The sequence below is a fragment of the Typopeltis vanoorti genome, chromosome 1 (genome assembly GCF_054136105.1).
Source record: "Typopeltis vanoorti isolate ZY-2024b chromosome 1, IOZ_Tvanoo_1.0, whole genome shotgun sequence".
Lineage (NCBI taxonomy): Eukaryota > Metazoa > Arthropoda > Arachnida > Uropygi > Thelyphonidae > Typopeltis > Typopeltis vanoorti.
Window position 1 is genome coordinate 38,177,634 of NC_143549.1, and position 12,081 is coordinate 38,189,714.

Below are 12,081 nucleotides of genomic sequence, written 5' to 3' on the forward strand. Positions count from 1 at the left end.
AGTCAGACGGTTTACATGACTAAATGAATAACTGCTTTAATAAATTTGGTATGAAAATCAGCAATTAAAAATACAAAGACAACGAAAATGACAGAAACACTGCAAACACCAACTGCATCCTGAATGGAAAACCTACAGAATATTTAGACACAATTTAGTTAAGATGGCAAATTAAATTTGGAAATGGACAATAGAATTCGCAAAGCTGATATGGTGGGAAGTCAACTGAACAAATTTATATGGAGGAAGAGAGAAATTACTCAAAATATTAAACTAGCTATATACACGGCAGTGTTCAAACCAATTTTAACTTATGGATCTGAAAGCTGGGCTAGAAATAAAACACTTGATCAAAGAATGAAGACCACAGATATGAGAGTTCTAAGAAAAAGTAGTGGAGTGAACAGATGGCACCATTGACAGTATCATGTTAAAATGAGGATATTAAGAAATAACTTGACATAACTTAAATAAATTTAAGTAATGTCATTACTCATTGCCAAAATGAAGCCAATAGGCTTCATTTTGGCAATGTAACATTATTTAAATTAAGGGGATATTAAATCCCACATGTTTCAAAACTGAATAAGAAACTCAAAGATTGGAATCAAAGAGTTTCATGCCGAATATAGTAAACTATAAAAATATTGGCGTATACTTTTATAGTTTAAGCCAAAGCACGTAGTACAAACTAGGGCAACTCGTACACTATTCTTAGTATTTCCCATAATGTAAAAACACATCTCCTAGGAGATGTATGATGTTATACATTATGGTGGAAGGTCACTACCCAGACTGGTTTCGACCTTTATTAAGGTCTCATCAGTGAGTAGATAGACCAAATAAATACTGAGGGCATAGCAAAAAGAACTTATATACTATGTAATACGAGTTGTCAAACAGATGCATCCATTAAATTACTTAAATAAAGAGCCAATAGGCTTCATTTTGGCTAAGAATAGTGATCAGAGCTTCACCCACCTTTGCTACGAGTTGCCCTAGTTTGTACTACATGATTTGGCCTTACGCTAGTATCCGCCGATACTTTTATAGTTTACTATATTCGGCATGAAACTCTTTGAGTTTCTTATTCGGTTTTGAAACAATGTGGGATTTAATATCTCCTTAATTTAAATAACTTGACATTATTCAGGAATCTGTTAGCAGAGCTAATCGCAGGTGGTATGGTTAGCTGAACAGCATGGGAGAGGAAAGGTTAGTAAAAAACTTTAAAAAGGTTAGTAGAAAGGTTAGTATCAACAAGTTGTGTATGGTGGGAGCGATATCCAAGAAAAGGAAAGTCACTAGTGGAGTGCCTCAGGGGTCGGTTTTAGGTCCATTGTTGTTTAACTTGTATATTAATGATATAGGTGAAGATTTGGATGGAGATATTCAGTTGTTTGCAGATGATGCAAAGTTGGGACGAACGATGAAGTGTAGTGAAGATGTTATGGCCTTACAGGAAGACTGAATAGATTGAGTGATTGGGCACGGAAATGGGGATGCGAGTTCAATGTTGCAAAATGTAAGGTTATAAAATTTGGAAAACAAAGATGGGATGCAGAATTTATGCTTGGTGAGAATATATTGTTGGAGGTAGAGGAAATAAGAGATCTGGGGGGTGATAATGGATAAAGATCTAAAATTTAGGGGACACATTGCCAAAATTGTGAAGACGTTGCCGGCAAAGGTTGGTCGATTGGTAGAGCCTCTGCTACTAATGGCTCAGTTAAGTAAGTTTGAGCGCAGTTAGTAGTTGGAAGGGGACCAATCGTTCGATGCTATTGGCACACTCTCCCTCGATGAGTCTTTGGACTCCCTGGAGGTGTCAAATAATAATAATAACACAAAGGCTTCTGGGAATGATGCAGAGGACACTGACGTGTAGAAGTAGGGAGATTCTTGTTCCGTTGTATAAGGCTTTGATTAGGCCACACATGGACTATTGTGCCCAGATTTGGTCACTGGGTTTTCAAGAAGGATGAAGAGATGTTGGAAAGGGTCCAAAGGTGACTGACTAAGGTAGTTTCTGACCTCTGGAATGTCGAGTATGAGGAAAGATTGAGAAGATGTAATTTGCAGAGTCTGGCGGACAGGAGGAAGAGGAGAGATATGATAGAGACCTACAAGTTGATAAGAGGTTGTTATAGGATCAATGCTGGAGAAGTTTTACAGAGAATAGTGGGAGATCAGGAGAGAACCAGAGGTCATCCCTGGAAACTGTATAAAGAGGGTATGAGTAGGGGAGTGAGAGGCAGGTTTTTTTCATGCAGAGTTGTAAATGATTGGAATGCCTTGACTGAGAATGTGGTGTCTGCAAAGAGTTTGAATGGGTTTAAAACATGGTATGATGAGCTGTGTGTATGATAAAAGGACCTCCCAGATGAGTCTTTGACTCCATGAGGTCTTGGGGTGGTAATAATAATAATAAAACAAGTGTTCTTTGTCAGGATGTAGAAAAACAGACCAAGACTATATCATCATCATCATCATACGTATCAAGGATTTAGGCCTAGTATGGCCTGTTCCGGCTTTAGAAGTCATCGTTGAATCATTTAAGAGGACGTCCTGGTTTTCTTTTTCCTAATGGCTTGTACTTTAAGGCTTGTTTTGGTAATCTTTCTGTTTTCATTCTTTGAACGTGTTCCATCCATTTATGTTTATATTTTTTAATTTTTTCTATTACTGGTTCTTGGTTTAATTCTTTCATGATATCTTCGTTTCTTTTGTGATCAAATAGGGTATACTTTGCAGTTTTTCTCATAAACTTCATTTCTGCTGTTGTTAATCTTTGTTTGTCTTTTTGTTTTATTGTCCAGATTTCGCTTCCATACATTAAGACCGGTAGGGCTAATGTATTGTATACTTTTAGCCTGGTTTGTTTTTGAACTAGGTTTGGTTTAAATATACAGTTAATTACGTGTGTAGAGGCTTAAGTGCTGTGAGGACATCATGTTGGAGGCTTAATGGATTTTTTTTTTTTTTTTTTTTTTTTTTTTTTTTTTACAGCACTCAAAAAGAATTAAAATAGAATTTAATGCTTCCTATATTTCGTCCTAGTCACTAGGACATCTACGGGGATTACAAAACAATTAATGTAACATATACACAAGTCACAAAACAATACTGAGCCCAACCACGTGGGTGACACTAAAGTCCTATCTAGGTAGAGCGCCCTCTAAGGGCAGTAGTAGGTGGCCTGGAATGTAAGGTGGGAACTCTGGTGATGAGTGTTTCCCAAATCTTCGGAAGCTTGATGCAACCGTATTTATTGAGATTTGGTTGGTTTTTGAGAGCTGCTGCTTCTAAGAAAAGTCTCTCTTTCTTGAATTTGCTGTGGTGGAGCATGGTGGTTTTCTTCCATGATATCCGGTGGGTGGTGTCCAAGACATGGTCAGCCAAGCCTGAATGGCCATAGTTGTGTTTGAAGATATAAGACTTGTTTTTGTTAAGTGCTGAGAGGACATCATGTTGGAGGCTTAATGGATTTTTTTTTTTTTTTTTTTTTTTGAAGATTTTTCTTGTTTTTGAAGATATAAGACAAGTCTTATATCTTCAAACACAACTATGGCCATTCAGGCTTGGCTGACCATGTCTTGGACACCACCCACCGGATATCATGGAAGAAAACCACCATGCTCCACCACAGCAAATTCAAGAAAGAGAGACTTTTCTTAGAAGCAGCAGCAGCTCTCAAAAACCAACCAAATCTCAATAAATACGGTTGCATCAAGCTTCCGAAGATTTGGGAAACACTCATTACCAGAGTTCCCACCTTACATTCCAGGCCACCTACTACTGCCCTTAGAGGGCGCTCTACCTAGATAGGACTTTAGTGTCACCCACGTGGTTGGGCTCAGTATTGTTTTGTGACTTGTGTATATGTTACATTAATTGTTTTGTAATCCCCGTAGATGTCCTAGTGACTAGGACGATATATAGGAAGCATTAAATTCTATTTTAATTCTTTTTGAGTGCTGTAAAAAAATCCATTAAGCCTCCAACAGGATACAGTTAATTACTCCTGTTAGTTTTAAATATTTTGCAATTTTTATGTTTATATCTTTTTCATTTTCATAAGTGATCATACATCCTAGGTAGTTAAATGAATTCACCTGTTCTAAGATCTTGTTATCTATTACTATTTTAGTTCTTGCTGGATCTTGTCCTTTAAAGGCCATAGTTTTTGATTTTTCCGTTGATATTATCATACCATAATCTTTGGATATCTCATTTAGATTTAAAATAGCTTTCTGTAAGTTATCTTCAGAATTTGTAATTATTATTTGGTCGTCTGCAAAGAGGAGAGTGTTTAAGTTAACTGTAGGTGAAAGTTTAATTCCTTGATGTAAATTTTTACTCCATTTTATTATTATTTCATTTAAGTAGATATTAAAAAGATTTGCAGAGAGGGGACATCCCTGTCGGACCCCTTGGTTTATCTCTCTTGTATATGATAGCTCGTGATTTAATCTTATTTGTATTTGATTATTTTCATATATACTTGTGATAGCTTTTAGGATATTATTTGGTATTTGTCTTTCTTTTAATATGTTAAATAATATGTTTCTTTTAACTTTGTCAGCTTTTTCAAAGTCAATAAATGCAATATGTGTTTCTAAGTTATATTCTCTTCTTTTCTCTATTATTAATTTTAGGCAAAAGGCTGGGTCTATACATGATCGTCCTTTTCTAAATCCATTTTGTACCTCTATAATAAAGTTTTCGGAATATTTCATTAGTTTGTTATTTAAGATTCTGCTATATGACTATATCAGGCTGGATTAATATAACAAAAAATGCATCAGAAGACAAAAATATGACATCTAGTAATATTGGAACCTTGACAGATAACAGATAAATTTGAAAGAAACTGTCGATAGGAAGTTAGTAATAACATAATACTCCATAACTTTTTTATGGAGTATTATCAAAATATCTTGTAATCCCCCCCCCCCCCCCCATGAGGATATATGTCAGAAATTGGATGATGACGATGATGATGTTGACCAAATTCAAAAGCATACAAAAATAAGAATTTATTTTCAGGGTTAAAAAAAAAAGCATAAAAATATGTAAAACACTATAAATACACAACACTAGACAAAATATATGAATACAGAAAAAAGTGGACTGATCATATTGAAAGAATAGACAGCTCAAGACTACATAAAAAAAGATGATTCAATAGTACTCAATTTGGAGGATATAGAAGTCACGACCAGTGACTTCTATATCCTCCAATCTGAAGCAGTGACAACTAGTGAAAAGATGTAATGAGACAAGTGAATGAGAATAAGCTGCTGGGCCTTAATCCCTGAAAGGATGATAGCAAAATCATAAATAAACTTACTTGTTAAGTATGTCATCATTTACTCTAATGATTTCCATTAACTCTGTATGAGCCTGTCTGAGTGCATAAAGACTGAAATAAAGATAAAAAAAGCAATATATATATTCAAATTTGTTATTTATCCTTGGATGAAAAATTTGAACAAAGTAAAATAAAGTAATTTATAAATACAATCAGTTTTTGAATTTGATTTTGTATTGACTTTATGGCTAATATGGTATGAATAAATGAATAATGATCATCAAGGTGTGTAATATGTGTGAAGGGCAAAAGAATAAGAAAAAAATCAACCAGTTCTACAGTACCAGTTCTATCATGTATATTTTCAGGATAAAATTATAAATTTGAAGAAAAACTTGTATTAATAGTGATTTTTAAATATTACAGATAAGATAATGGTAGCACTTAAGGAATACAGCTTAAAAGTTGCCTTCACCTATGCAGAAAATTGCCATAGTTTCATCTCTCCAACATAATGGCTTAGGCCACTATGTTGGAGAGATGGGATGATCTGGAGAAATATGTGTTCATATATCTCAATTCAATAACTATGTATATAAATTTAAAGACGTCCCTAGAACACTATGTTATCACACAGTGTAACAAAAACCAAGGTCTCATTTTAAACCACTTTGGTCAATGTACATCTAATACTTACACATATTTGTGAATTAGGATGCACTAGTCTTTATGCAACAATTGTTGCAATAAGCCACCACCTGAATGCCATGTTTCCATCTAGTTTGAGTTCATTCTATATATGACAGTTGTTACTTTAGAAATCACTCTGTTAATACAAGCTTTTTTTCCCAAAAAATTATTTTATGCTGAAGATGTGATAATAAGTCACAAGAAACTGGTGGTTGATTAAACTATTTTTTGTATCCACCCCCCTCCATGTTTATTAATCATGATTTATACCTGACAAGCCATAATGAATAATTCACACCACAGTGATTTACTTGCATTTTATGACAAGGTGATGAGTGTGATTGATAACCGAGAATCATATACAGTGATATTCTTGGACTTTACAAAAGTGTTTTATAGATTATCATATTATAAGTTGGTATACAAGCTAAAAGCTGCATAGGATGGTAATAGATGAATTGGAGATTGAATCTCTGAATGATACTAGCAAGTTGTGTATGATGGAGCAGCATCTCAAAAAAGTAGTGGCAACCAGTGGAATTATGCAGGATTTTGTTCTTGGGCATTTGCTGTTTAACTTGTTTCTAAATGATATATCATGTGGACTGACTGCAGATGCTGATGATGTAAAGTTGGGGGGAATATAAGTAGCACTGCTGATATTAATTCCCTTCAGGAAGATTTGAACAGACTTTTGAACAAAGGAGGTTAAAGTTTTAATATTAATAAGTACAAGGTGCTGAATTTGAGTGCAGAAATATAAGGCTGTGTTAGACTATATTAACAGCACTGCACTATGATACGAGGTACTCTAATATGTAAGGATAAGGAGTGGGTTGTGCCGCTTTATAAAGTACTGGTCAGACCACACTTTGACAATTGGTCTCAGATTTGGTCATCTGGTTTTCAACGTGATGCAGAAACATTGGATAGTATCCAGAGAAGAGTGATTATGTCATGACTCTGGTGATGGTGAGAGGTTGAAGGAATGTATGTGGATTGCAGCATTTTGGATAGGAGGAAAAGAGGTGATATGATAGAGGCATTTAGTTAGTAAGGGGATTTTATCAGATTAATCCAGAGGGGATTACAGAAGAATAGAAGGTGAGAGAGGAAAAACCAGAGGGCATCCCTGTTGAATTACTACTATCATCTGACCTCCATGAAGTCAAAACAACTCATGGTGGGAAGACATAATGCAGTGTGTGTGCACCTGCACACACACACACACACAGCTCATCAAACCATGCCTTAAATACATTCACTATACTTGCCATCCTCTCAATCAATACATTCCAATCACCTACCACTCTCCATGCAAAACACTTATACTGCTTCCAGGGGACAGACTCTTTTTTACATTTCTCTATCTCCATTCTATGAAAAATCTTTTCTACATTGGTAATAACTCCTTAGCAACTGATATGTCTAAACCATATCCCCCCCCCCCCCACCCAGTGGTAGAAATTTTAACAAAGGGCTCACATCGTCAAGCAAAAAAAAAAAAAAAAAAAAAAAAAAAAAAAAAAAAAAAAAAAGAAGCCTAACTTAGTCCTTATAAAACTTATATTGCGACTTTGTACATCCCCTGACAGATATGATAATTCCTGTAGGATATCAATCATTAATGCTACATCTTTTAAAAATTCCAAATTGAGAAGTCGGTTTAAAAAGCCCTTATATTTATCGTTTGATGCAAAATTCTTGCTTGCATAAAGCTGGGTAATTTCTCCACAAAGCAATAGCCGTTCGTAAACTGCAAGCTGCCCATTGCAGTCCAAACACACAGCCGATCTTTAAAATTTCGATACCAAGGTCTTTTGCAATAGTATTTAATTCTCGTTGATTTTTTGGTGATTGATGATAAAATGCATATAATTTATCCATAAATATTTCGAAATGATTTATTTCTTTAATGTTTTTTATCAAATCGTCTAATGTTAAGTGTAAACGATGAGCGCAATGACAAATCACAACATTGGGAAATTTTTAAAGAAGTTTGATTGCAACACCTGATTTGCTTCCTAACATTACACTAATTCCATCAGAACAAAATGCAATGAAATGATTTTTTATATAGTTATCAGAAAACCATATGAATTTAAAATAGCAATTATAGTAGCATGTATACATTCCACGGTGGTATTTTCTAGTTCTACAAGATTATTAAACAAGAAGAACAAGGGGCTACAAATTTGAGAGAAATTTAACAAAGGGCTCGCACGAGCCCCTTATAGCTCACCACTGCCCCCAACCACCCATATCACATCCTCTTATCTACTACTCTGCAAATTGTTTCCTCAATCTTTCTTCACACACAACACTCTGGAGACTAGAAACAAATATCAATATCCAAAACATTCTTGAACAGTAAACAACCAATCAGGTTTACAACTGGCAAATTTTAAAGGTTTAGAAATTTAGATTAATTCTGAAAGAATAACAGAAAATGAAGGAAAAAAAGAGCAATCACTTAAGTAAAATTTTTTGAACGTTTATAGAGAATAAGAATTTAAATATTTAAGTAAGAGAAACATATATGAAAGTATAATATATAATCATCATCATTGTGAACCATGGGTGCAGTGCACATAGGTGTCTAATGCCATGTTGACTATATTGTCCCAGTGATGTCTGTTCATTGCAGCATGACTTAATTCTTGAAGTTTCCCCACACCAGTCTTTAACATCATCAGCCCATTCACGATGAGGATGACCTCTGCCATTTGTTCCACGAATTAGACCAAACATAAGTGACTTTAACTTTCTATAACTTGACATTCTGCAAATACGAGGTGGTATCAAAAAGTTTTGAGACTAGCTCTGTTTACAAGAAATTACTTGATTTATCTACGTTTACACACTATCACCTTCAAAATAGTCCCCTTGCATATCAATAAAGCGCTCCCAGCGTTCTTGCCACTTCTGGAATGTGTCCTGGAAGTCTTCTTTTCGAAGCTTGTCAAGCACTTTCTGTGATTCGTGTGCCACAGATCTGGTCGCGTTTGCCGAATGTCCTCTCAGATGCCTTAAAAACTGGCAGTAGAACTCGCTATTGATGGTCTGGTTCCCTGAGGACGAATTCTCAATGCACAATGCCGTGAATGTCAAAAAAGAAGATGAGCATGCGCTTGGTCGAGCTGCGGACCTGCCTCACTTTTTTTCGGTCATGGAGATGATGGGCTCTTCCGCTGTGAAGACTGTTGCTTCGTCTGAGGGTTGTACACCCAAGTTTCGTCACCGATAACGTGAATTTCACATTTGCTCTTTGTTCTAACTTGCTGTCCATGATGAAATCGCAGATGTGGTAATGCAGGTGGCCAGAATAGCATCAGTTGCACAGTTCCCGATGTATACAGGACGATGTCTTTTGGAACACTGACTTATGAAGGTAGGTACTCCCTGTGACTGCGCATGCAGCCGTCTGCTGCCATCTGTTGGTGCATTACAAACCTAGTCTTGAAACTTTTTGAAACAGAGTCTCTTTTAGATGTATCCTTCTGTACACTTCTTCATTTCTTATCTTCTGAGTCCATCAAATTTGTAGAATTTTACAATAACATTTTCTTTCGAAGGTTAGTATTCTTCTCTCCAATTCCTTTGTCATTATCCAAGTTTCGCAATCATAATATATATTGCTAAAGATCCATGTCTCAAGAATGCTTAGTTTGTTTTTAAGTGATATTTCTACCCTTCCAAATTTTGTTCTATGGATTTTAGCACTGTTAAAGCCTTTAACTTTAAGCCTTTAGCACTGTTAAAGTTAAAATTAGCCTAAAAAAAGTTAAAAAAGCCAAAAATTAGTCCTAATTTTAATTTCTTTTTTTTTGCAATTTAGATCATGTGTCATACAACTTCCAAGATAGGTAAACTGTTCTACATTCTCAAGTTCCTTTCTCTCTACAATAATCTTTTTTCCAATCTCCCGTTGACCAAAAACTATTGTTTTTGTATTTTCTATATTCATCCTCAATCTGTATCTTTTCCCTTCTATATTTAGATTATGTATCATTTGCTCAAGTTTTATTTCATCTTTTTTGAGTGAAACAATGTCATCTGCAAAACACAGGTGGCTATTCCACCAATGGAGGTTCCTGTGTCCTCATTTTTGATTCTGTCCATAATATATATATATATATATATATATATAATATAACTAATGCTTCTCAAACAAGTTGTTAAGCAATAGTACAGATTCTTTGCTATTGTATAAGGCATAAAATTGTCTAGTAAATGAATAGAGAATAAACAAGAATGGAAAAAATACAGAATAATTCGACAAAATAGAATAATGGAAACTGAATAGTACAAGATTGGTTGGACAACTAATAAAATGTGTAAAAGTAAATTATAATGAATATTGTCGCAACAGGTCTCTTTTGCCAAAGCTTTTAAGCAAAAGAGAGAAGCATAAGAATATTTTTAGATTAAAGAGGTGATAAAAATTAAAGTATCCCTGTTTAAGACCTTGTGGAACCCCACCCAGTGATCCAAATGCTGTGAAACTTTGCAGGAATACATTGCACATTATGTGGAAGCAATATATGAGGGAAAAAAAAAAAAAAAAAAAGAAAAAAAAGTAGATCCAAAATTCACCACTGGGGTACTGTATGATGTACCGAATGTAAATGTAGTAATTTTTCTGTGTGTGTGTGTGTGTGTGTGTGTGTGTGTGTGTGTGTGTGTGTAAGAAAGAGAAAAGCGACATAAGCATAAATAACACATTTTTATTAACTTCCATTATGTATTTATGGGGCTGTACTGTTCAATGTGCTGCCCTTCCTAGTATGCCACAAACTGTATCCTTTGCACAGTGTATTCAACGGCAGAACAGAGCTGGTGTTGCACACATGATGAGTTATGCTATCTTTCAGTGCTGGTAAATAGTTATCAGTATGATCTTGATAAACCCTGTCTTTGAGAGATCCCCAGAACCAGATATCACAGGGGGGGGGTCAGATCAGATGAACGAGAGAGCCATGCAGTGGGAAAAGCACAGCTGATCATTCTAGTTTCCACAAAATGTTCTTGAAGAACCTTCTGTACAGATAGACTGATGTGTGGAAGGACCTCATCCTGCATGAAAATGACTGAATCCATGTACAAGTGCTTCCGTAGGACAACAAAATTGTTTATCATATTACGATAGCTCTCGGCAGTAAATGAGCAGGTCACAGGATCTGATTGGCAAATGTTCTCAAAGAAGAAATGGTCAATGATAAACTAAGCTGCAAACCCACATCAGGCAGTAATTTTGGGTGAATGTAAAGGAATTTGTTGGATTCCATATGGGTTTTGAGTAGTCCATACCTGACAACTATGGGTATTTACAGCTGCATTCAGTTGAAAGTCAGCCTCATCTCCTCAACAAAATCATCCATAGCCATGCAGCATCCAACTCCACTCGAGCAAGGAATGTCAGTCACAACTCTGTCGGGTACAACTCCTGTGTGAGGGTTATCTTGAATGGGTAGAAATGCAGAATCCTTCAAATAATTTTCCAAACAATTGTGTAAGGCACATCCATATGTCTTGATACAGCATGTGAACTGCAGGAACCAACACAGTTCTTGATGGTCTGCTCCACAATGGCAGGTAACAACTTCGTTCACTTGTGAACTGATTGGTTTGCAACCTCTTTCAGGTCTAACTCCCAACAATCCTGTTCATTCAAAACAACTAATCATTCATTGCAGAGTACATGGAGATTGTGGACCTCATTGACATTTGTTCAGGATATGAAATTCAGGGAGTGCAGCAAAGTATGTTGGGCCAGGTTAGTGCCATTACTGTAGATAGTACTAACAACCAAAATGAAGGGAAAAGTACAGTGTCCATTTCTTTAAACCCTCCTGGCACCTGCCAAGTTGCATGATATTAAATTCCATGTATTTGGTGTTTACAATCCCCCCCCCAGTGAATTTTAGAACTCCCTAGAAATCACTTCATGATGCACAATGTATTCCTGCAAAGTTTTGCAGCATTTGAATTGTGGATGGCACTCCACAAGGTCTTAAACAGGGATACTTTCATTTTGATCACCCTGTATATATATATATATCTTTAATCCAAATATA

At 35.6% G+C, this 12,081-nt stretch overlaps 1 protein-coding gene across 1 annotated transcript in view; it reads right to left on the bottom strand.

Moving 5' to 3' along the window:
* The window catches only part of IKKepsilon (I-kappaB kinase epsilon), a 406,399-nt gene that overhangs the window by 33,558 nt on the left and 360,760 nt on the right, over positions 1-12,081 (bottom strand). Inside the window, exon 19 of the mRNA XM_090415707.1 lies at positions 5,354-5,425. Within this exon, the coding sequence (XP_090271833.1) occupies positions 5,354-5,425 (72 nt within the window). The remainder of the gene's footprint in view (positions 1-5,353; positions 5,426-12,081) is intronic.